We start from the raw sequence: 26,265 nt of genomic DNA, 5'->3' as shown, positions 1-26,265 counted from the left end.
TGTCCGCCCTTCCCTTTGTACAGTATAAGTGTGTTGTGTAGATGGTTGTTTCGTGAGATGAATAGCGTTGCTCCCCTTTGCGCCCTCCCGCCACGCGCTGCTCTCCGCTCGTTCCCTCCGCCAAAACGTCCCCGCAGAACAGACCCCCAAGAGCAGCGGAAACCCCCCAAACAAAGGCACTCCCTCCAGCCATAAAGCAATGCCAAACCGTCTCACAAACAAAGTCGCCCTCATCACCGGCGCAGGGAGGTAACTCACTCAACGCGTCTCAACCCATCTCTCTATCACACCCCGCCATCTCATTCCATCTTTTCCATCTCCCCCCCGCCCCACGAAACAGCGGCATAGGCCTCGAAACGTCCCTCCTCTTTGCCCACGAAGGCGCCCGCGTAGTCTGCGCCGACGTGAACCAGGACGCGGGGACCGCCGTTGTGAAGAGGATCAATGAGGAGTTGAAGAGTGAGGTGGCGGTCTTTGTCAAGGTGGATGTGAGCAGGGAGAGTGATGTGAAGGAGGCTGTGAGGGTTGCTGAGGAGAGGTTTGGTGAGTGTTGCGAGGGGAGGGGGTGGAAAGAGAGCTCACCACAGCCCAACATCGTTGTCGCGACCATCATCCTTTCATCTCATCATTCCACTCGTACACATAGGCAAACTCCACATCGTCTTCAACAACGCAGGCATCATGCACCCCTCCGACGACAACGCCGAAACCACCGACGAGAAAGTATGGGACCTCACCATGAACATCAACGTCAAGGGGGTGTGGTTCGGGTGCAAGCATGCCATCCCGGCGATACGCAGGGCGGGTGGCGGCAGTGTCATCAACACCGCGAGTTTTGTCGCGGTAAGGGGCGCTGCGACGCCGCAGTTGGCTTGTAAGTTGCCGGGGGGTGAGATGACAGTGTAGAATCCGAATTCCTCCAGCTCACTCACACGCCGTGTCTTTTTCAGATACGACTTCCAAAGGCGCCGTCCTGGCCATGACGTGAGTTTTTGGGCGATCTCTGTTTCGAACTTCCTCCTTCTCCTTCAGGCCGACCGTTGTCTCACGAGTATGGATGTTCCCGCAGCCGCGAACTAGCAGTCATTCACGCCCGCGAAAACATCCGCTTCAATGCGCTCTGTCCCGGGCCCATCAGGTAAAAGGGAAAACCACCGTCCTCCCGTTCTGAATCTGGAAACGAGCCCCCTAACGAAACTCAAAACGTCGCACACACAGGACCCCACTCCTCATGAACTTCCTGAACACGGAAGAAAAGAAGCAACGCCGCTTGGTCCACGTCCCCGTCGGACGGTTCGGTACGTCCCTCCTCCCTCCTCCCCTTTCCCCTCCGCCTCCCTACTCCCATATCCCTCCGCTCACCCCCCCCCCCCCCCCCCCCCCCCCAACCCCACAGGCGAAGCAATCGAACAAGCCTACGCAGCCCTCTTCCTCGCCTCCGACGAATCCACCTTCATCACCGGCACCGATTTCCTGGTCGATGGCGGTCTGAGCGCGGCTTATGTTACGCCAGAGGGGAGTACGACTACTCACAGTGTGCATGGGAATTATTCCGGGGTTTGAATGGGGTGTGGGATGGGTGGGAGATGAATATATACGCGACGGGGGGTATGTTCCTGATTTCGACCCAACCGAATGCTTCGTCCTGCGCTGGTAGGAGCATATGAGCGGCGCTCCTCCAGCTCCGGAAGCGGAGAGGTAATCTGTAGCGGGGGCGTATGGGCACATGTATATGACATTTTCGGATACACAAGAAAAACATGTCTTTCTCCCCTGCACATATGGCTCCGAACACACCGCCCTCCTCACATCCATCTACCCGAACCACCCCCCAAAAAGCCCTTGCAACCCCACCCCCATCACATTTTCGCATCACTCTTACTCACATAATAAACCATTATTCCCAACCCCGCCGCAACCCCAGCCAGCACAAACCAAAACTTCAGCCGATGAATCCACCTCACCACGGGCGTCATCCCACTCAACCTCTGATCGCTCGGAAAGCACCAATCGCAAAACCACGTGTCGTCGATAATCACCACGGGCGGCGGGGACGACAGGCCGGTGTACTCCTCCATCTCAAACAGCTTGACGTCCGCAGGGGTGACGGCGTTGGTGCGGAACAGCGTGCGCGTGCGCGACGTCTCGAGGTAGTCGGTGTCGGTCGCGACCAGCACGGCGTCGTACGTGACCAGCAGCGCGGTGGCTGTTGTCGCCGAGGACGCCGCGGGCGTGTCGGTGTCGGTGTAGGTGTCGCCGGCGGCGGCGGGGGACTCGACGTCGACCGTGGCTTCCCCGTCATCCCCGTCTTTCCCACTCGCGCGGCGACCCGGCCCCGCCGTCCGTGGCCGCTGCGCGACCGCCTTCATCCACTCCTCCATCTTGTCCGCCTCGGCGCCGTAGTTCAGCAGCGACAGCGCGCGGCGCCGCGCGGGCGGGGTCGAGGATACCACGTCGTCGCCGGCACCCACACCCTCCCTATCGGCAATACTCTTCCCGAACCGCGTCGCGGTCCCGAACGGAACCTGCGTGCGCTGCTGCTTGGTCCCCGTGTTGAGCATCAGGAATCCCTGGGGCGGTTTGGTGACGATGTGCACCTTTGCCGTGCCTTCTTCGTCGCCGCTTTCTTCGGGGATCATGCCGTCGCGCGCTGTGGACGGCGTGAGCGGGACGGTGATGATGAAGTTTTCCGGGTCCCGCTGCGAGCTGGTGGAGGTTGGGTAGGCGGATTTGGGCCCGCGCGGTGGGGAGATCGCGGTGGGGTAGGGGCTGGTGAGACGGAGGGTGGCGAGACTGAATTTACGGCGGAGTGGGCCTGCGGGGAATCTCAAAGTTTAGAATCTCTGCACCCGTAACAGGGGGGGGGGGGGGGGGGGGGGGGAACGAATCCTCTGAACGAAATTGGGGGGAAAAAAAACTCACCAGTCCCGAGCGGCTCCTCCTCCGTGATCTCCTTCACCAGCGGCCCACTCAACGTCCAACTCGGTAACTCCCCCTTCTCGATCTCCCGCACGCTCGGGCTCGGCGGCGGCAGATCCAAATACCGACTCGCGCCGGGCGGGGCGGTGTTGATCGCCAACGACATCTTTCGTCGCGCCGCACCCAGCGGGCCCGCGGTGGATGGCCGCCCGCCGCGTTTGGCGGGCTTGCTGGGCGTTATCGTGTCGATGGTGGGGACGAGATTGACCCCGTCGCCCGCCGCAGGCGCTTCGAGATCCTCGACAGGCACCGTGGCGGCAATCTCCGCCCGGTCCTCCATATTCGCCTTGCTCTCGGATTTCGCGAGCTTCCCCCCACCCCCACCACCCTCGCTCTCTTGCAACACCGCCGGCGGCGGCCCCCCTCGACCCTCATCCCCGCCCCGCCCCTCCGACGACCCCGTGCTGGCCTGCGCGCCTTGCTCCTTGTTGAGCCGGATGATGAAGTACTGCACGTCGCCGATGATGTCGGTGTTGGTTAAGGGGTTGAGCACGTGCAGCCGGTGGATGAGCTTCTTGCCGAGGTACACTTGCGTTTGAAACAGGATCTTGTTGAGTTGATATGCGCTGCGTCGTAAAAAAATAAATAAATATATATCAAACATTGTCATTGGATGGGCCATCTGCATGGTAGAAACGGGCACAGCGGAACCCACCTGTAGTACGAATAAAACACCTATCCGAAACAAAAGCCATCAATACCTCGCATCTCATGAGAGAAAAAGAGACATCGCATCCACTCCCGGGCCAGGTCATACCTTCCCCGGCTGCTTGACATCCCACGTCTGGGTCCTTGCGATGATGAAACTCTTCGACCCTTTCGGCTCGCACTCGTAGTGCGCCTCGATCGAGTCGCCGAACGTCTCGAGCGTGAAGCTGTCCTCGTACTCGGTCGAGACCGAGTCGAGGACGGTCGTGCCGGACGTGTCGAGGAGGCGGATGATGCCTTCTTTCATTTTTGTTTTGGGGGGGAGGGTGGAGAAGACGGTGCTTTGCTGGGGTTGGGCGTGGAGGGTGGGTGCGTTGGGTTTCTAGCTGAGTTGGGTCCACGTTGACTGGATCTATATCTGGACTGGCAGGGAGATGTGAAAGAAACGGACGCTTCCAATTCAATGCCACACCGCGCGACGGATTGGCAGAGCTCTATGACGGACAGAAAAGGGCTGGATGAAGGGAATATTCTTCTCGCAAGTCTGTAGACTCGTAAGATAAACCTGGGCGGTTTTTGCGCGGGGGCACCCGGAAACTTTCTGCCTCGGCGCTTGTTCCCGTCAAGATCAAGCTTAGCTCAGATAGAAAACTGGTGGGGCTTCTCATAGGCTTTTTTTTGCCTTGAGGCATATCAGTTGACTGCCTGGGAGTCCGGGGGGAGCGTTGGACGAGATGGGGGGAAATGGACAAGTTAACGCAGACCCATGTTCAACGCCAGTTGGGGCAAAAGGTGAAAGGATATGCAGCAGGATGGGTGTGCGACAGAGATAGGTACATGCATACATGCAGCATCGTTGCGCTTTCACCTTCGTATATACCCCAGCATCACCCAGAACCATCATCCCTTGTACTGCTCCTGCTCTGGTACACCGGTGGCGGGCTGCCCTCAACCCTCTCTGTTTCCCCGCCCACACGCAACCCAAACCATCCACCCACTCCCCCCCAAATACATCACACTCCCCACCACCTGCATCCCCCCGACACACCACACACACCCTGCGCTCCCCGCCTCCCACAACCCGGCACACCCACCCACCACAAACAGAACCGACCCGCACCAATACGCCCACCCACCCACCGTCCACTCCGGCGCGGCCGACACGCCGGCCAGGAAGGCGATCGAGCCGAGGATCGAGGGGATAAAGATTTGCGCGGTGGAGAGGGGAGGGAAGGAGGATGCGGCCGAGAGGGTGAAGAGGAGGATGCCGACGAGGAAGATGGTGGGCGGGAGGAGTGGGGCCAGGGCGGGTGCGGGCGAGGCGGTGCTGGATGTGGCGCTGATTCGGAGACCGGAGAGGGAGGCTTCGGAAGCCCATGTTGCCGGCAATTGTGGTGGGGATGTTGTTGCATATGTAGATATCCTCCGTTTCGCCGTCGTGCCCGTCAACGAAACGCGGCGGGTGGGTTCCTTATATCTAGCGTCCAGGGACCCCATGCCGTCCTCGATCCACGAATCGCGCCTCGGGAGATGGACCCCTTCAGGTGGGGGTGACAGTTCGCTCGACTTCATGACCCTAGGCGTCGTCGCGGACTCCCCCGGCCACACTTTGCATCCCCCCGTCTTGGTCATTGTCCTCGCCTCACTGCCATGCCCCACTGCCGCCGCACCCGCCATTGCAACCCTCAACCCCAATACCCACTCCACAGCAATCCCCACGCAAAACACAAGACATCCCGCCAGATTCATGATGTTTGCCCATAGGGCATACGCGTGCATCGAGGGTGTGAGTGCTGAGAGGTTGTAGGAGGAGTAGTATGTAGGCAAGCAGCCGAGGACACTGGAGAGGAGGAAGAGGAGGGAGCCAAGGGTATAGCTTGCGGGGATGAAGAGGGCTAGCTTGTTGGTGGTATGGGTGGGTGGTGGTGTAGGTGAGGGCGATGGAGATGGAGATGGAGCGGAGAGGGTGAGTTGGGTGGTCGTAGGTAACGTGCGGGTGGCGAAGGAGGGGCATGGTGGCTAGCGGGACCATAAGCGTTATGATAAGACATCGGGTGAATGAGAGGGCCGGTACAAGAGCAGATACCATACCTGGGCATTGTCATGCAAAGGCTGCCGTGAGAGGAGAGGGAAAGAAAGGTTTCTGTGCATTCTTCGTGAGCGAGAGGGGCTCTTTGTCAACGGAGTTCAGGTTCGGTTCGTATGGAGCCAGCTTGTCAGGACAGGGAAGGAAGGAGGTGGGGGTTGCAAACAGCGGGTGGGATTGCGAGCGGAAAGACAAACGAACGCGTGACGCAGGCGCCCTCCGACCCATTCACCCAGCGCACCCGACTAACACCTCTACTTTGGCAACATCATACCTCGTAACCCCCTTCCTCGCCCTCGCCAACGAATCCTCGCTCGGGATCTACCGCTTAAACGAGCACGCTCCATCCCAGCTTAGTCGGTCAGAAACAGGAATCAACGGCATAACAACCGCAGTGACCAAATCCCGCGCGTTGCTGGTGGAGGCGCGAGATATACAGCAGAATAGGGGTAAACTGACTCGTTTGGGAGATGTGAGGAGTATCTGGAGAGGATTGCCGCTGCGAGGTGGGCAGGTGGTGTGGGGATGCGCAGGGAATGTAGTCGGGGGGAGGAAGCGGACGGCGATCAGTAGGACGTGATCATTGAAAGTATACACATTTATGGAGTGAAGCAGGAAGATTGGAGGATAGAGGCGATGCAGGCTGGGTGCGCTATAGATCTGGATACCTCGTGCTCAAGTTGAACGCCATGATTGTGCATTGTGAGTGACCTACATACCTATTCAACCTATCTCTACTAAATATCCGACCCGTCGAGGGTTGTCCATATGTTATACTCCGTCCCATCTCAACCGAGTACTAATCGTCCACCCAAGCACACTCCTGCCTTTGCCCCTCCTCCGACAAATACTAAATCAGCACATATTCCCCCACCCACCCGGTATGGTAATACTGCACCCACGCCTCGGGATGCTCTTCCCCAATGCGCAGCTGGATCAACTCGACCACATTTTCCTTTTTGAGTGCGCCAAACAGTGCCTCGTCCTTTTCCTTGTCGGGTTTGAACAAGGGAACCGCTGGATTGTGGGTTCCTTGGATTGTGGAATGCTCGTCGTCGGTAAGGTGTTCAGAAACATGCAGGCGTTCCAGAAGCGGAGCAAGCGAGATGCGACCTCGGTCTTTGTCAGTCCAGTTTTTTAGCTGCTCGTCCAGTGCGTCCAACTCAGGGCTCGGTGCGAAGATAAACGGGCACCTCAGGTCCACCCTGGCTGCGCCACCCAAACGCTCTACGCGTTACCTTAAGGCACAATTAGGGAAATTAAAGCAGTTTCCTCACAAAACCCTCTTTTTTGAGCAGCCATACCATCCCACAGACATGCAGGACGACCTATTCCCTTTGCATACGGCTCCAGTTGCCTACTTTGGCCAATCCCCCCTAAGTGTCTGTGGGGGTAGCTGTTGCAACAAACTTAACACAGAGGCCCAAAAGTCTGAGTAGTAAAACTGTCTTTCCTTGGCCGTTTTTGGGTAAAACTTGCCAATTAGAGGTGTCAAACCCTGAACCAGTGCCTTCTTCACCAAACTGCCTAATCAATCTTTCTGCTAGCATGTCTGGCTGTCAAGATACTGCTCAACATGTGCAGCAACTTTGGGTCTGCGAAAACCTCGTTAAGTCCAAAAGTCGTCAAAAAACTGTCAGTGGCTTAGCCAGGGTGGACCTGAGACGGGCACGCCATGTCGCCCTTCCTGCGTGTGAGAGATGACTCTTTTGTCCCATCCGCGGCCAGCTCGGCCTAGTGCGCGTTATTCCCTGGCACATTGGGATAGACTGCCCTGCCACCACCGTTGCACCCCTCCCCAATCTCCCTCTGCATCTTCCCCAAAAACCTAAACTCGCTCCTCAACGCAAATTCCCAGACCCAATAAGCAGTGGCAAGGTCGGGAGAGCTCCTTTTCGGCATGGTGAGGTTGAGAATGGATCTATGAAATAAGAAGGAGAGAGTGAGTACAGGCGAAGAGAGAACAGAGCCGAGGTCTGAAACCAGCTTGTTCGACTACCAGAGAGGTGGGGAAGGGTGTCACTGCAGAACGAAATGACCACAAACGTGGTTACCGAAGAAGGACCTGGTTAGCTCTTTGTGGAAGGCTACACGCCGCCAACGTCGAGACTGAGAGCAGGCGGTGGTACTCTGTTCCACTATGGATCTGGGGCGTTTGCCAAGGCAACGTGGGTTTCGCAACGACGAGCGCGCAGGCTGGGATGTTGCTCGGAATGTCTTCCACCTGAACTGACGGGAAGACGCGCTGTCGTAATTGCCCACTTTTGACGCGTGCCGTTTTCCGCTGCATATGCGCTCAGAGCAGGTGTGGGTTGGCGAACCATAGAAAGATATTGAAGCGGGTCATTTCGAGAGGGTGAATCTCCAAATCGGAAGATGGCGGACTTCTTGCCCAAAACAGCTCCACTAGACTGGGATCTCATCCTCCAGGTCGATGTCGACAATTTGACTCATCAGGTAAACATGAGGACGGGTCGATACGATCTTGACGAACTGCATTGTAAGGGAGAAGTGATTGAATTTTTTATTCTACAATAGAGCCCCGGAGAGCTTGATCGACAACTAGAGGAGCTGTACGATGTCCTTGTGCGGGCGCATGTGCCTCCAGATGGTACGTTTCGGATGTCAATTCACGGACGTGGTCATCAACTAAAAATGTATCCGCGTGCAGATGAAAGGGGCACGCCTGAAAATATGATGCACCTGTTCCGGGTGACGCAGATTGTCATGGAGTAAGTTGGCAATGTTCAGATGGGTATCCATTTCATGCCGACGGTATGGGAAGCTGATGGATGGTGCGATGGGGTAGGAACAAGAACCTGTATCTGGTGCAGGCGGAGGATGATATCCGGATGTTGGAAGTAGGTGCCTCTGTCACCTAGCCTCAGCGCTGCAGACGAATGGGGTCAGGGATTAAGCTTCGCGCACCTCGCAATGAACGACTGTAGGCGAAAGTCCAGGAGAGAGACGACGAGATGGCCGGCCTGATCGCTGGTGGAGATGCCCCGTACGTGACAGGTAAGGGCGCTCACACCTGCCCCATCGCTTTCTTTGAGAGGGCTCACTAGATGAGTTTGTTACAAACGACAGAACTCCGAACCCTCCGCGACGAAGTCGAAGATCTCGAAAAGCGCAACGACACCCTGACGCGCAGTCTCGCCGAAACCGAGGAAGCGCTGGATAAAGAGCGGAATGCGTTGCGGGAGACTAATGCCGTAAGTGCATACCCCTGACCAACCCCATGCGGCGACTAATGACTGCGTATGATTGTGATGGCAGCAACTCACGACCGAAAAATCGCGCGCGGCGGGGCACGACGAGGTAGTATCGCGCATGCGGGCCGAGATCAAAGACTACCAGGCCCAACTGCAGAACCGCAAGGACCGGATCCAGTTGATGAATGTGGACGATGATCAGATTCGGAAACAGCTGAGGGAGAAGAATGGGGAGATTAGCAAGTACCTCACGGAGATTGAGGAGCTCAGCCGGGAGAATGCACAGATGAGCAAGGATGTGGAGATACTGAATAGGGAGCTGGAGGTGGCCATCAACGAACTCGAGAAAAAAGAGCGCGAAGAACGCGAAGCCCAACACCACCTCGCCAACAACGAACTCCTCATAGATCAGATGACGGCTGAAAAGCACGCCCTCCGCACAAAACTCGAAGACCTCACCACCCAACTCGAGTCCACAGGCCTGCAAGACGCCCGGTTCCTCGACGAACTCCAATCCGAGGTCCAGAATTACCAGCACGCCGTCCGCGAACACGAACACGTCTCCCTCGAACAGGCCACGGAGATCGACCGCCTTCGGTCCCAAGTCGCAGGTTTGGCCGAGGAGCTAAGCTTGTACAACATCGACTCGCTGAACAGGCAGATGAGCGAGAAGGATCGGGTAATTGAGCAGTTGACCCAGCAGGTGCAGGAAGCCGCAAGGGATTTCGAGCTGCTCAGCGTGGACTGGGACCAGGTCGACCAAGCTTTACGTAGTCGTGGGGGCGGGAAACAGTCGAAACGGGATATGGACGCAATCCAGATACAGCTGGAGACGGTAGCAAGGATGAAGGAACGGGTGCAAGCGTACCGACAGCGGCACCGGAAACTGGCCAGCCAAGTACGGAACGCCGACACCCAGCTCGAACGCCGTGAGCGCGAGGTGGTTGAACTCCGACAACGGATGGAGGAATACGAAAGCGGTGTTTACGGCCTCCCTGAAGCCGTGCGCGAAATCAACCAACTCAAACTCCACCTTCGCGTCCGCAAAAAAGAGGTGCTGAGCCGCACGAAACAAATCAACGAGATGGACAAACAGCTCTCCATCCTCGCCGACGAGAACGCCGAGTATCGCAAGAAACTCGGGCTCAAACGATCCAGCATAGATCTGTCCAAAATCCGCGGCGCGCTCTCAGTCGAACTGGAACAGAGCCGCGCGCTCAATGCCCAACTGCAGGGTGAGATCGACGCGTTGGAGGACGAGCGGTTGCGGTTGAAAGCTGCGATGCGATTACGGGCGTTAGAGCGCGGGGAGAAGGGGGCGAGAATGGGGTTGACCGCGGAGGAGATGGTGGATTTGGAGGCATATGTTGATAAAATGCGGGCGAGGCACCATTCTGAGAAGGGCGGACGAAGACGACCGTTGTCGATGCCGGCGCAACATCACACTCGGCAGGCGGTGGTTGGGGATGAGTTGTTGGAGAAGTTGTCGGTGGAGTTGGAACGCGCGCAGATCGATGCGGGGGAGGCAAGGGAGGAAGTGAAGAGGCTCCAGGTTTGTTCGTTCATGCCCAAGCAGCGGATATCTGCTGGGAAACAGGCACTCACTTGGTGATCCCACCCAGGCAGATTTCATGCGTGTGAAAGACGACAACCGGTGCTTCGAGGCGGCGATCAAGGAGATGTCGCTGGCGATGATCAAGCTGCAAGCTGCGTCTCGCACAACTGATGGAAAGGCGGATGGAGCCGCGAAGAAACCGAACATGAATGTTGTGCAGAAGCTGTGCGATATACTCGAACGCAAGACGAAGTTGTCGTCGGCGCAGGCGTTTGGTGGAAGCCAGGCTGGAGATCATATCCTTGAAGTTAACAAAGTAAGCGCAACACTCTGTGGTCTCCGATGTTTAGTCTTCGTTAATCTAATGCAGAAAACGACCCCACCCAGTCCCTCTGCGAAACCCTCACCACCGAACGCGCCCACTCCGCCTCTCTCCAATCCCAACTCACCTCGCTGCAATCCCAGCTCTCCAGCCTCACAGAAGACCGCAACCACTGGCGGGAGGCCGCCGAGCAGCCGCTCAAGAACCTCGTCGTCGAACTGCCGCCCGATTTGCAGATGGGCAGCCAGGACGATTATGTGGCGCTGGTAGGGAAATTGGCGGGGTGTATGGAGGCGCTGAGGAGGAAGGATAGGGCGTTGGAGGAGAGTGAGGCTGCTCTTGAGCGGTATAAGGTTTGTGCTGCCGCTGGGGGGTTTGGATTGAGTACCGACGCCAAAGGTACCTAAGGGGACTTACATTTGGGATTTACAGAGCTCATATACGACGCTAGCCACCCGCCAAAGACACCTCTCCCGCGCCTTCCAGCTCTCCCGCGACGAACACGAGAAAGACCTCGCATCCACCCAACGCCGATTACGGGACACCGAAGCTCGTCAGCAGCGCGCGGAAGCCGCAGTCCGGGACGTCCAAGAGGCACTGACGAGGTTTGCGGCAGCAGGGGGAAGCGAGGAAGCGCTGCGGTCGGAGTTGGCTGAGACGGAGCGGAAGTACTTCCAGTTGAGGCTGGAGCACGGGGATCTGGTGACGGATGTTGAGCGGGTGAGGGAGAGCGAGGCGGAGGTGACGAGGCAGAAGACGAAGTTGGAGGTATGATCACCATCTCCCATCTGCCAAATCTAGACATGTACTCTGACAAACCGTTTTTCGCAATCCAGACCCAAATACAAGACCTAAGCACCAAAGCCGGCTCCCGAATCCTCCACCTCGAATCCATCACCCGCGGCCACGCATCCCACATCACCCGCCTACTCGATCAGCTCACCGACTCGGTTTCCCAAAGCGAGCACACCCAGCTCACGTCACATCTGGAAGTCCAGACAGCCCGCACGCGCGATCTCCTCGAGCGGCAACAGGACTGGTTGACGGAGCGGGACCGGCTCATGCAGCAGGTGCGCACGTTGCAGCTGGCGGTGGACGATGCTGCTAGAACGCAGGTGCAGCTGGTCGCGGCGGAAGCGAAGGCTGCGGAGATGGAAGCTGCTTTACTGAGTCTCAAGACCGACGGCGGTTCTCAGTCTCAGCTAGCCGACCTCCGCCACCAACTAGCAACCCAGGCAACACAGCTGACGGTTGCACACACCCGGAGCGAATTGGCGGAAACGCAAGCCGGGCTCGCTCGACAGGCTGAAGCCGAAATCTCGCGGCGGTTGGAAGAAATGACGAGGCTGTACACGGAGGCGCGGGCAGAGACGGCACAGGTTCGGGAAGCCGAGGCGGAGTTACGTGGGGCGTATGCTGGCGGTGCGACGAGGGAAGTGCATGAGCTGGTCGTAGCGCGGGTGGTGGAATTGGAGGCTACGGTGGAGACGTTGAAGCGAGAGAACGAGGAGTTAAAGAGCGGGATGAACACTGCGGCGGGGTTGGCGGAGGATTTGGGGCGGTTGAGGGAGATCGATCAGAGGGAATTGGTGGGGTTGCGGAAGGAGGCTAGGAAGACGATTGGGGATCACGCGGGGAGTTCAGCTGTTGCTATGAGTGAGACGATTCAGAAATTGCAGATGGAAGTCGCGGAACTGCAACGGGGTGAGGCGGGGAGTGTTAGGGAGATCGCGGAGCTGAAGGAACAGAATCGGAGGGATCAGGAGAAGATCTTGGAGGTGAGCTTCCTACTTTCCCGGCAGTGTCAAAGGACCCGGCAGCTAAGGCATCTGATTGGCTTGATGTCACTTCCAGACAGAGCAAGATCTACACCACCAAAGAACCCTCGTATCCACACTCCGTCAAACACACATCCACCGCATACGGTCCCTCCAACACACCATCAGTGACATTCGGCTGCGTCTCGCAGGGAGTGTCGCGCTGGACCGCTTCGAGCGCACCGCCTCACGCGTAACGGAGCTCATATCACAGCTCGATGAACTCCACACCCAGCTGCAAACAGCGCGCGAGGCTCAGACCGCCGCCGAAGACGCCGCGGCCGAAGCGTCGCTCCTCACCACCTCCCAACAATCCCTCATCGAAGCGTTGCAGGCCGAAGCCGCCGCCGCAGCTGGCAGTCCCAACTCCACGACCACCACAACCGCACGCCTCGCATCCTGGCACGCCAAGCTCACATCCTCCCAACTCACCACTCTCCGCCTCCAACGGCAGCTAGACGCCGCCCAATCAACCAACTCAGCCCAATCGCAAGACATATCACGCCTCAGCGCCCGATTGCAGGGTCTGGAAACCGCGCATGTAGCATTGCAGGCGACGCTGGACGCGCGGCAGCTGCAGTGGGAGGCCAACGAGACGCAGCTTGAAATGCATGTTCGGGCGCTTGAGGATGAGCGGGACCGGATCATTGCGGGGGTGGGGCAGGCTGCGATGGATGAGGCTGTGGCATTGTTGGGGGCGTCGGAATCTTCTGGTGATGACGAGGGTAGTGGGGACCAACGTAAGCCAATGCCGGTTGGAGAGAGACTTGAAGCGGCGTTGCGGTTGTTGGTCGACCGCGGGAGGGCAGTGACGGTACAGGAGATCAAGATCGCGGCGCTGCAAGGCCGGCTGGACGATGTGCAGCGGCGGTTGGATGACGCAAACGGTGAGCTCAGCGCTAGCCGGACCGAGGTTGCGACATTGAAGTTGCAGCTCTCACAAGCAGAGCTGCATCAAACCCCCGCCACCGTCCATGCCGCACGACCTGATCCGGATGCAGCCGGCGCCGGCGGCGACGCCCCCACGGCCCCTGTAAGCCATGGTTACGACTCGACAACAATCCACATCGCACAGGACACCATCTCATCGCTGCAGCGGCAAATGGCCGCCAAAGACACATTGATCGAGAAGTATCGCGCGATGCTGCGTGACGCGCAGGTGGAGATGGATCGACAGAAAGAGGAGTGGAGGGTTGTCGTGCGCGAGAGGAATGAAGTTATTGCTATGTTGAAGGATAAGGAGGTTGAGCGGTTGTTGGAGAAGGATGGGGGCGGTGTGGAAGGCGCTGCTCTGGAAGGGAGCGTCATGGCGCCTGCAGGGGCACTTGGGGTCCAAGGGCTGCAGGAGGGCGTATGAGGATGATCTGTCGTCGAAGTGGAGGGGATTCCCAGTTTTGATCCGGGCTATGAGAGATGTGCAGAACTCGGGAAACATTATCAGAAAAGAAAGCTCTTAGAGATGTACAAATGCACTCGTGGAAGGCTGTTATACATCAATGTATTCGAAAAGACTATGTAATCAATTGTATGTAACACGCATTTCCCAACCGAGTTTACAAATGTCGGACTATCTTCTGACAGTTCTAATGTCCTCCCGGCGTCGAAGGCCTAGAGCCGGAAGTCGATAATGTCGGGGCGATAGCTCGTGGGCTTCCTCCTCCCAAGAGGTTAGGCGAGCGGCCGCTTGATGCGCGCCAATCTGCTGCAGTTGGTGACAGTGTCGATGATGCGAGGGACGATGCTTGTGGTTCCTCGTTACGCGCTGGGTTACTGTCGCTGTTGGCTTCTGCGTTGGCGACCAGCATTTCGCGTTGCTTCTCCAGTAGGGTAGTGAGCTCCGCTTGGGTTTTCCGAAGTTGCTGTGATGGTAACAAAAAGGCGCTTAGAAGACCACAATCCGACAATGAGGTAAGCAGAGTAGACGATGCATACCTCAGCCAACTGCAACGTATGACCCACACCCGTTGGGCTATTGAAGAGACGACCAGACACCCAAGAGCTCACACGCGTGCTCAGGTTGGTAGCCAGAGCCGTCGCGCCGCCCTGTTGTCTGGGCCCTCCAGCGCTTGCAAGCTGAGGGTCGACGCCCAGCGTCTCAAGCTCGAGAAGTTTGTCGTTCAATTCATCAATCGACCGCTGCGTGCGCGAAACAATGTCGTCAATCTCATGCGACGAGTTAGGATCGGCAGTACCTCGCCTTTTGGCAGCGAGAGGGTCATTCTGCAAATACGCCAATGCAGAGTTGTCCAGACTAAGTCGGCGTTCCTGTGCGCGCGAGTATTTGCGTATGACTTCCCCGGTGTAGATCTGCCTCGGTCTGTAGATCTTGTACTCCGGGTCGTCCAAGCTTTCCCAGCAGTTCGCAATGAGTCCTGCCACCCTAGGGACGGTCAACAGAACCGGGAACATGTCGACGGGAAACCCTAACGTATGAAACACTATGGCTGACCAGAAGTCGATGTTTGGGTACAAGCCGCGCTTTGTAAACCATTCGTCCGCCGCGACGGCTTCTTCCAAGGCGAGAGCCAATTCCGCAACATTATCTTTGCCCATCAGTGCGAAAAGCTTGTACAGAAAATAGCTGTAAGTATCGGAAGCCGACAATTTGGGTAAACGACCTTCCAACTCACATCGAACGCGACCTTCTTTGCGATTTTGACTCTCGGGTCGCCAGTCTTGTATACGCGATGACCGAAGCCCATGAGCCTTGCAGGTCGATTTATCTTTTGCATACCAATGTTTCCGACGAAGCTCTCGCGACGTTTGACGATCGACAGATAGTGTTGGATTTTCTCAACCTTTCCAATCTCCTTCAACATCGTGATCACCGCTGATCTGTAAAAGAGGTTTCAGAACACATCGTGGTTCTCCGGAGATCGAAGAACTCCTCCAAACTTACGCCTTCCGCTCGCCAAAAAGCGCACCAGCCGAACCAGATAACGCTGTATACGGATCCACTCCGGAGGACATCAAATGCCTCATCAGAATGGTGGAGCAGTTGCTTCCATGCTCGGCAAGCAGAATGAACATAGTGTCCAGAGCCCTTACAAGGCGGCGGTCAGGTCGGTAGTCGGGCTCGTTCAACTGGAATGGAGCATTCAGAGGGTGTTTCGAGAAACATGGACATATTCGACGCGTCAGCCTCACCTTATCCATCATGTACAGCAAGTTCTCAGTATAGCTAGAGACGCCGGGCATTGGGTGATTGTATGGCCGTCCAAGCCTATGACGGTACACATTGGCGGCTATGGTGGCGGTCTTCCCCAGCATCCGGAACGTCGCTTTGTTTCTTACTTCCTGAGCATGTTTCACCTTCTCTGCCTGTTCTGGTGTTGGCTCCTGCCCAGCAGGAATCTTGGGCGACATGTAGAAGTCGGTTCCTTGCAAGGCAGGGTTTGCTTCCGGGTGGAAGGTGGACAGGGAAGCGATGGTCGCGATGAGCATCCCGTGAGGGTGAGCATCATATCGGAACGACATCATCTGGAATATCGCATGGTTTTCAATATAATCGTTCGACCACCCTCATATCAGGCGCATTTAGAACACAGAAACAGGAACATCATCTGACCTGCTTCTCCAACTCGGCGTGGATGTAAGTATGGGTCATCACCGCCTTGGACCACTTCTCTGCCTCCATTGGGTCCGGCAGTTCCCCGTAGTTCAGCAAATACGCCACTTCGAGAAAATTGCTCTTCTCACACAGCTCTTCCACATCGTATCCCCGGTAGTACAATTTCCCGTTCTCTCCGTCGACATTTGATATCTTTGATCGGCAGACGGTCGTGTTTTTGAAGCCTGGGTCGTACAGACGCAGCGGCACTCTGTCGTTTGGGTCGTCCGAAGGCGGTATCGTGGGTTTCAACTTGAATTGAGCAAAGGCGGTTCCGGGGATGGTGCCGAATCTGGGATCAATAGCGATCTTGACGACCGTGTTGGTGCGAGGGTCAGTGACCGTCAGACTGTTGTCCATGACTGCTTCGGGCTGCTGGGAGGTTGCTACAAGGCAAGGTATCGCTGGCGTACAGTAAGTAAAGGCTGTGTTTGTTTGCAAGACGGCGGTGATGCTGGTTGTTAATGTTGGTCGTGACCCGTGGGAAAGTCCAACTCTAACGTTAGCCGCTCACTAGCCGCCCTAGAGCCCTAGTACTAAGTAGCCGCCGCCGCGCCGAGCCTCGCCCGACATCGCGGCTGACATTGCGTGGACATGCCCGGTAGACCGACACGGACGTTCTTTCCCACAGACCACGCACCAACCAGTCGAACTTCGTCAAGAAGCACTCGACGTTACCCGGCTCGAAGACTATCGAATTGTTATTGGAAGTGGAAGGAACCCTCATTCCTCGCATTTCGTGGAAGTGGCGGCCCAAAAACTTCGGCAGCTTTGCAGTGGATGCTTGGGCGGAGATCAACATGCCGCCCCCCCCGAACAGCCATCGACGACCCTCGAAGAGACTGGCTGTGGGGCGGCGTAGGGGTACCATTCCCACTTATCAGGTTATCTTCTCTCAGGGTTGAAATTCAGGACAAGATCTTAACCTGGCTGACCTCAACAGACGATTGGTGGGCCGTAACGGGTACCTGTCCTACTCTAGGGACCCTTCGCACCGCTCGAAGCTTAATGCCAACCTCGGATCCCTCCCGTCGCCCATCCCCGATGCGACACCCTTGCGCACGTCGGAAACGACGTCGACATGGTTTGACCGGAACAGGCTGCGCGTGGCCACCGGACATCCCGCTCTTCTCGTGGAGTATGATCCGGACACCAATGTCGGGATGATATTCCTAGCCACCAGCAAGCAAAACATTCGCATCACCGTTTCCTCCCTCTCCCCCATCCGAACAACCAGGCGACGGATGCCCTGCCGACCCTCCCGCCTTTCCCATTCCAATTGATCACTCGGCTGAACTTCACCCATCCCCTACGTGTCCGGCTTCACCACGTCGGGTCCCAGAGTTTGAACGTCATTCGGTACATGCCTCTCAGTCCTCCCCCTCCTCCACCGGTGGGCGCGCGGCAGTTGCACGGCTTGGATACGAACGTTGTTCCCCGACTGACTGAAGCAGGTCTGTCTGCATTTTGGAGGGCTCACAAAAATTACCACTTGGAACGATCCGGCGGATACCGAGGTGGCGGTGGTCCTGCTAGTGGTGGTGAGATGACCAGCACCACCACTGGCAGGACCATCACCACCACTAGCAGGACCATCACCAGTGGTGGTGCTGTCCATGAGCGCATCGGGGCAATGGGACGCCCTCACCCATCCCCCTCGCAGCTTGGCGTTGGTGGTGGCGCGAGCGGTGCAGATGCTCCTTGGGGGTACCACAATCAATACCGTATCGGAGTCGACATCGCCGCTGTGACGGAGGATCCGGAGGCGCCGGATCCAGAATGCGAGGAGGACGTCCTTGTCAGAAAGGGGTGGCACGTTGGGAAGGACACGGTGGATTGGGTGGCCGGGGATGTTCTCGTGGAGTTCTTGAAGGAGTGGGACCAGCAGGATTTGGATTGGGAAGGGGATGGAGAGGAGGCGGAGAAGGAAGGCGGAAATGATGATGGGCAAGAAGGATTGGCGCTCGTAGAGAAGGTCGTCCTCGAGCTACTTCAGATCCGAGCTTGAGGGGACGAGCAGGCGTATTGTATTCTGTAAACGAAGCTGTGAAAAACAACCGAGTACACATGTTTCATGAACTTGCGCACAAATTGCCGGTGATGGTCACGTGCCCAGGGCTCGAATGAGCGAAGAGTGTTCAACATGTTTTTACGTTTGCTCAAATACAGTGATTTATCATCTCAACTTATATGATGAGTACATTCAATTCCCTGTCAGAGCGTTGCAGTATGGTGGTGGACCATTCTCGACAGGGTTCTGACCTAGGGAAACTGAGAAAGTTGCTTGACTTTCGGATACTGTATCATCAGAGGAACTTCTGACCCGATCCTGATTATCGACCCAATCCACAAGTTCAACAAAAACATTACCATTTCAAATGAGCCAACGGGACATCTCATCGTGTCCATGACCGTGGGGGATTTTAAGAAAGACCTTATCGCCATATTTGAAAAACTTTTGTATCCATGCAACTATATCGCGTGACATCGGCCTCTTGTCACTATGTGGATTGTAATTGAATAAAGGCAACACCCGTACTTTTTCAGAGAAATGTCGCACTGAACTCCCACTTCCTTCTCCAGCATTAGGAAAAGTTTTGGGGTTTGCCTCTCCATCATATCCAGATGGGGTAATGGGTAATGATGTATTTGGACATTCTTGTGTGGGTTCCAAGACGGTCCAGACAACCCTACACGGTGTCTAGGGTCGCCGTGTACCCTAGAGCCTCCGGAGCCGCTCCGTGGGCCTGCGACCTCCGTGGCCTCCGTGGCCCACGGTCGCACCGGTACAGTAAGGTACCAGCGGCCGCCCCGCGGCATATCGCGCTCCGGATGCGCCAGAGTCATCGCCGGCACCCGATCGGATGTACTGTACAGTCTGTTGCCATAAAGCAGGTCGCCCCAGAAATCAAGTCAGTGTCCTCGCGGCTGATCATTTGCACCCATCATCCTCATATTCACAGTATTAGGACCCCTAATCTAAACTAGATCTGTCACTGTCCTAGGCAACAACCGCTGGGGCCGACTGCGACCTGCTTTATGGCAACAGACTGTATGTACCAGCGGTGATGGTCCTCCGTACCCATCACCTCCGATGGCAACGTCCGACATCGGCAAGATTGCATCGCGAAGCGATGAGTCGCAGGTAGTATCATGTGATGTATGTACGCATGTACGTATGTACATACTACCTGCGACATATCATGTATGTACATATTCAATTGTCAATACCACCGCGGAGAGGATTTGGGGACCTTCGTTCTCCCCCGTGATCTTCCTGTGAGAGGTCTTGTAAGGCACTGCGGCCCGAAACCATCTGGGAGCGACATAGCTTGCAAGTGAATGTTAGTGCTTGTGATGTCAACCTTGCCAGCATTCTTCCAGCAAGGGCGATGGGAGGAATCTGTATTGTACCCACAACGGGCTTCCGGGGTCTATAAAAGCAACTCAGCAAGCTGACCCCTTGCGAACTGTTCTTATCTCTGTGTGCTATCCGACTCAAACACGCTTCCAACCTTTCGCCGCCTGTTCAAGATGAAGACTATCCTGCTTTCCCTTTCCGCCGTCGCCCTCCTGGCCATCTCGGCTGTGGCCTCGCCATTCCCTTCCCTGGATCGCCGACAGATCCAGTGGTGCAAAAGCGACAATGACTGCTTCGATGGTTCGTGGTGCAGTGCCAGTAAATTCAACGGTCGCAGGGTTTGCGTTTGGGGAACAGAAGGGGCGTTCTGTGCGAGCGACGGCGACTGCCAGGGCGAACTTATCTGCTATCGCGGCGGCGGTCATTCGATGCCGAGCTGCCGCCCCGCAGGCTACCAGGAAAGGCCAGACACCGGTTCCGCCCCCTCACGCACCGGCTTGCCCGCCGCGGTTGTTCCTATCAGTACCGCGGCCGCTGAAGCTTCCTAAAGTCGCCCGCAAAACACCAACGCTGATAGCAACGCACAGCACTGCTGCCATTTCGGTTACCTACAAAGCTTTGAGCCAGAGTGACGAGGACTGAAAGATGAGATGGTATGCCTTACGACGCACAATCGCGAGCCCACCGGCATCAAGCCGGTTCAACTTTCATCCCCTGGTCAAGCAATCCGATGCTCCTCAAGAAGTATCCTTCTCGGTACCCGTCCCTGATCCCGTAGTCTTCCCGGATGAGAGATATACCCTAGATTAGATTACACCGTATTTCCCTGTCGCCTTTGTTCTTTCCTCTTTGGTCTCTCTATACATATGTAAATAGTCATCCGATTCAACGCCTGAAGATCAAATGCATATCCAAAAAAAAAGCCATTGATTAGTTTCTCCTTGTCGCTTTTCCAAGAGACCGGCGGTACCGGCGGTACCGGCGATACTCGAAAAGCCACACTTTGAAATCATTATAACGGACTCGAGTGTCTCAACCGTCAATCCTTCCTATTCGTTATCCTGCGAATATTTGCGTCTGCAGCATTGCATGACTTGCATCACATAAGGAATTGTATATACAAGACACCGCTCGGACAGTATTGCATTAGGATACGATGGGCATTCCGGCCAAGCTGATGATTGTGTGGCGGGTTATTGTTGGTTTACAGAGAACCTCCATTCCCCAAATTCTTCGCCGACATGGCGACAGCTTACGCGGATCAGACCGGACGGCACCGTAAAGGGACTGCCTTCGTCGTTTGATCCATCGTCGTCCGCTGCCGGCTGACACAACATCTACTATGTCTCAACACTGCCCTCTTCGTCTCCCTCCAGGCTCAGAATATAGTCCCACTCCACCGGACGAACTGGCTGCACCGAGAGCCTGCCGCGACGGAGGAGAAACATGTCCTTCAAGGCCACCGCGGGCACTTTTCCCTCTGTAACGTCTCCATCGCTGTCCTTTCCGTCATCATCCCCATCTGCTTGTCCGCGCTTTCCTTTTCGCTTGTCAGCTGTTTGGGATTCAATAGCCTGCGCCTGTAACTGCTGCAACTCCTTGAGACTGATGAAACGTCGCAACTTCCGCACAAAGCGAACATCCACCATCATCCATTTCGGGTTATCCGTGTCCGATTTCGGGTCAAAATACGGGTGCTTAGGGTCGAAAGCCGTGTAATCGGGATAGCCCTCCCTAACGACCTCAGCGATGCCAGCGATCCCCGGCAGTTTGCAATTCGAGTGATAGAAGAAGCACAGATCGCCGATTTTCATCTTATCGCGCATGATATTCCGTGCTTCGAAGTTCCTGACGCCGTCCCATTGCGATATCTTCTTCTCGCGCAGGTCGTCGATGCTGAATTTGACGTCTACCCCGTTTTCAATCCTGGTCTCTGGTTCTGCTTTTATAAGCCAGTATTGGGGTCCTGTGGATGAAGCTGCTAACGCGTTGGATGGTTCCTCATCGGCTGCAGTGACCTTTGCTTTCGCCGGGGGCTTCTTCTTTTGCTTCAACTTCGACTTCTGAGCCGTGCGGTCCTGGGGTGCTGGTGAAGGTGATGTTACAGGCGCTGGCGAAGAAGTCACTGGTTTGAATGTCGTCGTGGTCCGTTGACGTTTCGGTTTTTGGTCCTGAGACGTGGTGAGTTTGGCAATGGCGGCTTCGGCGGCTTTCCGTTTGGGCCTCGCTGACATCGGGAAGAGTTGTTTCTGAGGCGGAGTCTCTGAGAGAGTGTCTCCTGGCGGCGATGGGGAAAGCATGATGTCGAAGAAAGAAGAACGGGTCCAACACTCCTTGCTGTCCTCGTCCTGGTCTCCCTTCTCGTCCCCCTTTGGCCAAAAACGAGTAAAACTTTCAGGGAGCCTGCAGCCGCAAAGGAATGCTATCCACAACGACCACTCGCACAGCAGGTACCGCTTTCCAAACGGAAGCCACGGACCCTTCAGCACCCCAGCAAACCCAAAATTGTAGGTGGGGCATGCCCTGCGTCTCCTTCCGTTGCTCTTCCACTTGAAACTTCCATTCTCACCACATTTTACTCTCAACGCAGCGGCAGGCGCATTCACAACAACTGCAAACCCCTACGGCTCGCAGAACGATGTCGCAGCGTTGGTGACGAAGTTGGAGGCTGATGTGCAGGACTACCGGAATCAGGATGTTCTGGGTTTGTCCGAGGTGCGTGTAGCGTGGAAGCACATCCTGTCCGCTTTACCTTTCCCTGTTGTTCATCGGGGCGCTCACTTTCTTTCTTGATCGCCCAGAGAAGAGCAGCCATGGAGACGAGCACCCAACACTACGAAGCGGCTTTACGAGTGTGTCTATTCAACATCCTAAAAGACCATCCAGCAGCCTACGAGCCGAACCTCGACTTCAACGCCACCATCGCGAAACTAAAGTCTCTTACGGAGGAGTGTGAGCTGCAATTCTATGAGCACCGAGACGATGATGCGGCGTTTTCAACCGTCACTATCTGTGGGAACATATTTGTTATTGATGTAAGGTTTCTCAAGAGCGGAAGGAAATCTTGGGGATCCTTGAAACTGAAACATCGGCCCTTGGCAGGCGGAGATCTTCCTGGATGGGAAAGTCAAAATGACTAGACTGTCATATGCAACCGAAACGCATATGCAGGATGAACAACACGAACTGGTGAGCTTCTAGACGACGGTCTCGCGAGGAGATCGTGATATAATCACAGAAGCTGAGCTCGAACTCCATCCCACTCGAAGAGGCAGATGGAATGTTGCATGGCATGCTGACGTACGCATCAGTTCTTATTCCCACGAGTCGTTCATGTGCGGCGGGGTTGACCATTTTCTCTTTCCATCCATATCTCAGGATTGGGAACTATAACGCGTTCAGGGAAACGCTTATGACGCTCGCATTTCTGGATAAGCACTCCGCATTTCATCAGCTGCATTGCATCGAGAACGATTTGAGCGATATACTGAAGCTCGAACTGTGAGTAGTTCGGGGTGGAGTGGGTCTAGATCCTCGATGATGGAGCGTGTAAACTGAGATGTCATGCCGTATTAGGGTGCAAAGCGGGAACGACTACCGTTCCGTGATGCTGGAAGGCCATGGACTGCCTGCAATGCACGAGAGGCAGTTTGGAATATCAATAGCTTACTGGGCGAGCCCTGCTACTCTGCTGGACGTCGACTCGTGGCCCTCGCTGCCGCGCGACGATGTGTTTAGAGCATTCGTTGAATTGAAACCCTCTGGGCAACCGGTACCTACCCTGGCTTCGAATGTTACTCGGCATCTTGTGCGGGATGAGGATGAGCCTCCTGCCACGGACCCGAGGTACTGCTTTGAGTTGCCAGGAGGATCCTTCACACTACCGCGATACTCATCCTGCGTCATGCTTGTTCTCAGGGACTACTCCATAATACAAAGCACGTCTTGGCGCAACATGGCCCCGCTCCATTTCCGCCAACCGCTGCCCACATCCCAGGACTGGTCCAATGTCTCGTACTTCCTCCGCTTCGAGCCCGCGATCCCGGCGGCGGTTGCGACGGGCGACGACCTCGCTGTCTTTGCGGATGGGCCTGGTAATGAAGGAGCCCTGAGGGAGACAAATGCGACTGGGACGTTTTTGGAGTTGTTGGTAGGTACTATAGATGTTTCGAATATTGCTCGATCCATATTCTCAAAAACTTTGCATAACTCAATCAACAGATGAATGGAGGGACACCTGAAGAGGCGGAACTCCTACCGTACCTTATCGGCAAATCGCTCTTTACCACTCCCTCACCTGCACCACTAGCAGCAACAACCACCCAGTACATGGTGTTTTCCCCGTCCGCTCCATCCTTACCGGGTCTAAGCATCCGCAAGGTCCCATTTACCAACTCATCCCAGTTGCATGCGATCCTAAAGATCGTGCGACGACAACTGGTGTTCAATTACCTTGTTGCGTCATGCTTCAATGTTCACACCGCAGGGTGGTCAATTGATACCGAAGATACCGGGAATGATGTCGCCCTGGTAAACTCGCATACCATGACGGCAACGCTGGTGGAATGGACGCCACCGACCCAGCTCATCTTCGACATCAGCATCCGCTCGGCAAACGAATCAGATCCAACACCTCCCGTCACACTCCGGCTAACCACCAACATCGACGGCGATTCGCGCATCCAGATCCGCCTCGAAGGCCTGCATCACCACGGCGTGCCGTCGCCGCTTGTTTGGGGGAGTGGAAGTGACCAGGAGATTGAGGCTGCGAGGGAGAGACTGGAGCGATATGCGAATGTGACGATGGATATGAGTTTGGTGTTTGGGACACTTTGTGAGGAGGTCGGGAGGCGGGGTGAGGGTGGTGACGCCGTGCCTATGGATGTGGATGGGTGATGTGGAAGGTGGATATACTTATTGTTTGCGTTTGCGGATCGGGGCGAGCTCTTGTTTGGCGCTACCTGACGTTCCTTGCGATGTACAGTACATATGCCTCGCTGGCCCAACTATAATGCCGTCCTATTCGAGTGTTACGCGTGCGCGTGGGCCCAATTCCTCAATTCCGCGAGTCACGCGCGCATCCTGGAAATGAGGAGCTTTTTTCAAGCTGACGGCTCCAACAGCAACCCTTGAACGGTCTTCCAGCTTCAGAACATTTCACTGCCCACCGCTCTCGCCCGCCCCCCGCAGTTCAAAGCAATGTCCCAGCCAAGAGTCCTCTGCTTCGGCTCCGTCAACGTCGACGACGTCTTTGTCGTCCCGCACATTGTCCTCACAGGCGAGACCATCGGCTCCTCCGCCTACGCCGTCCATGCCGGCGGCAAAGGCGCTAACCAGAGCGTCGCTTTGGCAAAGGTATGTTGTATACGTTATCAGAGCTCCCTGCTGTAACATGCAAGCTCAATCGTCGTCTTCCCTAGGCCGGCGCAAATGTGCACCACGCAGGCCGCATCGGCAAAGACGGCGTCTGGGTCTCCGACCTCATGCGCACCCACAACGTCCAAACCTCCCTCCTTACCGTCGACCCCACCCACCCAACCGGCCGCGCCATCATCCAAGTCAGCAGCGCCACCAACGACAACGCCATCGTCCTCCTCCCAGGCACCAACCACCTCCTGACCCTCGCGGACGCCGATGCCGCCGTCGACGCCTTCTCCAAAGGCGACTGGGTCGTTTTGCAGAACGAGATCAACGTCGATGCCGCAAACAGGGTCTTGGAGAAAGCGAGCGCGAAGGGGCTGGTGGTGGTCGTCAACCCGGCGCCGTGTCCCTCCGATTTCGTGGAGAAGGTCAAAGTGGAGTATGCCCAGGTGCTGGTGCTGAACGCGTCGGAGGCCGCATCCATCGCCAAGCAGATCAGGGAGAGGGAGTTGAAAACGGCCACGGAGAAAACAGTCGCAGAAACAACAGCGACCCAATCCGACTCGGACATCGGCGCTGCCGCCGCTTCCCTCCTCCTCACAACCCTCCCCAACCTACACCTCGTCATCATCACCCTCGGCGGTGACGGCGCCCTCGCTTCCTTCCGTCGCCCCAACACCGCAGACACCACACTCGAAACCGTCCGCGTCCCCGCCCTCTCCAACGTCAAACTCGTCGACACGACCGGCGCCGGCGATACGTTTGTAGGCTACCTCCTCGCCGCGCTGGTGAAGATGATGGGCGAGAGGCGGATCGGGACGTTGCAGGAGCTGTTGGTGGGTGAGAAGGTTATTGGCGAGGCGTTGAGTGTTGCGACGGCTGCGGCGGGGATGGCGTGTGAGGGTGAGGGGGCGATGGAAAGTATTCCGGGGTGGGAGGATGTTAGGAAGAGGATGCAGGTGGTTTGATGCGGTGGGTTGGCTGGTGGTTGCGTCAGATAGAAGGAACTCGCGCCTGCTGGAAGCCCAGAGATCGGCGTGTTTATTTGCTCTGCGGTGGATGTCTGGCTGGGCACATCTATTCAATCACATTGAGGAGGAACGAGACACATCTACATAGGCTACGAACCATATAGCAGCCAGGATAGGCACGCACATATACATATAGATATTACATTTGCAAACACTCTCTAAGGCCCTCCATAATTAGCATGCATGAATTACTTTATGGAGGAAGTGCTTAAGAAATGCTCGATTGAAACCCCGGAAACTGGACAAACGTCATTGGTGCATCTGTGTTCTCAGGGCAGTC

General features: G+C 56.2%; 11 protein-coding genes across 11 annotated transcripts; 7 read left to right on the top strand and 4 right to left on the bottom strand.

Annotated features, from left to right (window-relative positions):
- The first annotated feature begins 81 nt into the window (after positions 1-81).
- EV422DRAFT_98337 (uncharacterized protein) lies at positions 82-1,662 on the top strand. Its single transcript, XM_053074568.1, has 7 exons — positions 82-249; positions 341-543; positions 647-874; positions 951-984; positions 1,070-1,138; positions 1,219-1,298; positions 1,397-1,662. Exons 1-7 carry the CDS (start codon positions 200-202, stop codon positions 1,561-1,563), a joined length of 831 nt encoding a protein of 276 aa, XP_052924454.1. The 5' UTR covers positions 82-199; the 3' UTR covers positions 1,564-1,662.
- Positions 1,663-1,859: 197 nt separating this feature from the next.
- EV422DRAFT_507240 (uncharacterized protein) lies at positions 1,860-3,934 on the bottom strand (the record flags this gene model as incomplete). Its single annotated transcript, XM_053068645.1, has 4 exons — positions 1,860-2,815; positions 2,923-3,545; positions 3,635-3,654; positions 3,737-3,934. The coding sequence occupies 4 exons, from the start codon at positions 3,932-3,934 to the stop codon at positions 1,860-1,862; spliced, it is 1,797 nt and encodes a 598-aa protein (XP_052924453.1).
- A 513-nt stretch (positions 3,935-4,447) lies between these two features.
- Positions 4,448-6,077, bottom strand: EV422DRAFT_98379 (uncharacterized protein). Its single transcript, XM_053074569.1, has 2 exons — positions 5,719-6,077; positions 4,448-5,646 (listed from the first exon to the last, which is right to left on the bottom strand). The coding sequence occupies exons 1-2, from the start codon at positions 5,776-5,778 to the stop codon at positions 4,576-4,578; spliced, it is 1,131 nt and encodes a 376-aa protein (XP_052924452.1). The 5' UTR covers positions 5,779-6,077; the 3' UTR covers positions 4,448-4,575.
- Positions 6,078-8,482: 2,405 nt separating this feature from the next.
- EV422DRAFT_98258 (uncharacterized protein) lies at positions 8,483-14,184 on the top strand. The gene is made up of 8 exons (XM_053074567.1): positions 8,483-8,731; positions 8,804-8,928; positions 8,993-10,480; positions 10,551-10,799; positions 10,871-11,158; positions 11,238-11,573; positions 11,642-12,583; positions 12,660-14,184. Exons 1-8 carry the CDS (start codon positions 8,689-8,691, stop codon positions 13,977-13,979), a joined length of 4,791 nt encoding a protein of 1,596 aa, XP_052924451.1. The 5' UTR covers positions 8,483-8,688; the 3' UTR covers positions 13,980-14,184.
- A 21-nt stretch (positions 14,185-14,205) lies between these two features.
- Positions 14,206-16,592, bottom strand: EV422DRAFT_568563 (citrate synthase-like protein; the record flags this gene model as incomplete). Its single annotated transcript, XM_053072659.1, has 6 exons — positions 14,206-14,481; positions 14,555-15,187; positions 15,253-15,457; positions 15,522-15,706; positions 15,770-16,102; positions 16,191-16,592. 6 exons carry the CDS (start codon positions 16,590-16,592, stop codon positions 14,206-14,208), a joined length of 2,034 nt encoding a protein of 677 aa, XP_052924450.1.
- Positions 16,593-16,771: 179 nt separating this feature from the next.
- EV422DRAFT_98238 (uncharacterized protein) lies at positions 16,772-17,497 on the top strand. Its single transcript, XM_053074565.1, has one exon. The coding sequence runs from the start codon at positions 16,827-16,829 to the stop codon at positions 17,397-17,399; it is 573 nt and encodes a 190-aa protein (XP_052924449.1). The 5' UTR covers positions 16,772-16,826; the 3' UTR covers positions 17,400-17,497.
- EV422DRAFT_98239 (uncharacterized protein) lies at positions 17,498-18,317 on the top strand. Its single transcript, XM_053074566.1, has one exon. The coding sequence runs from the start codon at positions 17,596-17,598 to the stop codon at positions 18,238-18,240; it is 645 nt and encodes a 214-aa protein (XP_052924448.1). The 5' UTR covers positions 17,498-17,595; the 3' UTR covers positions 18,241-18,317.
- A 1,290-nt stretch (positions 18,318-19,607) lies between these two features.
- On the top strand, positions 19,608-20,273 carry EV422DRAFT_98225 (uncharacterized protein). The gene has a single exon (XM_053074564.1). The coding sequence runs from the start codon at positions 19,767-19,769 to the stop codon at positions 20,139-20,141; it is 375 nt and encodes a 124-aa protein (XP_052924447.1). The 5' UTR covers positions 19,608-19,766; the 3' UTR covers positions 20,142-20,273.
- Positions 20,274-20,933: 660 nt separating this feature from the next.
- On the bottom strand, positions 20,934-21,827 carry EV422DRAFT_497528 (PUA-like domain-containing protein; the record flags this gene model as incomplete). The annotated part of the gene is made up of 2 exons (XM_053067952.1): positions 20,934-21,090; positions 21,181-21,827. The coding sequence occupies 2 exons, from the start codon at positions 21,825-21,827 to the stop codon at positions 20,934-20,936; spliced, it is 804 nt and encodes a 267-aa protein (XP_052924446.1).
- On the top strand, positions 21,663-24,641 carry EV422DRAFT_98033 (uncharacterized protein). Its single transcript, XM_053074563.1, has 9 exons — positions 21,663-22,100; positions 22,190-22,308; positions 22,395-22,628; positions 22,696-22,782; positions 22,865-22,893; positions 22,972-23,094; positions 23,170-23,439; positions 23,512-23,743; positions 23,815-24,641. Exons 1-9 carry the CDS (start codon positions 22,013-22,015, stop codon positions 24,487-24,489), a joined length of 1,857 nt encoding a protein of 618 aa, XP_052924445.1. The 5' UTR covers positions 21,663-22,012; the 3' UTR covers positions 24,490-24,641.
- On the top strand, positions 24,642-26,088 carry EV422DRAFT_97966 (Ribokinase-like protein). Its single transcript, XM_053074562.1, has 2 exons — positions 24,642-24,948; positions 25,014-26,088. Exons 1-2 carry the CDS (start codon positions 24,793-24,795, stop codon positions 25,920-25,922), a joined length of 1,065 nt encoding a protein of 354 aa, XP_052924444.1. The 5' UTR covers positions 24,642-24,792; the 3' UTR covers positions 25,923-26,088.
- Positions 26,089-26,265: the final 177 nt, after the last annotated feature.

This window comes from Fimicolochytrium jonesii (genome assembly GCF_025526975.1).
Source record: "Fimicolochytrium jonesii strain JEL569 chromosome Unknown EV422scaffold_16, whole genome shotgun sequence".
NCBI lineage: Eukaryota > Fungi > Chytridiomycota > Chytridiomycetes > Spizellomycetales > Powellomycetaceae > Fimicolochytrium > Fimicolochytrium jonesii.
This window is presented reverse-complemented; position numbering and strand designations above follow the sequence as displayed.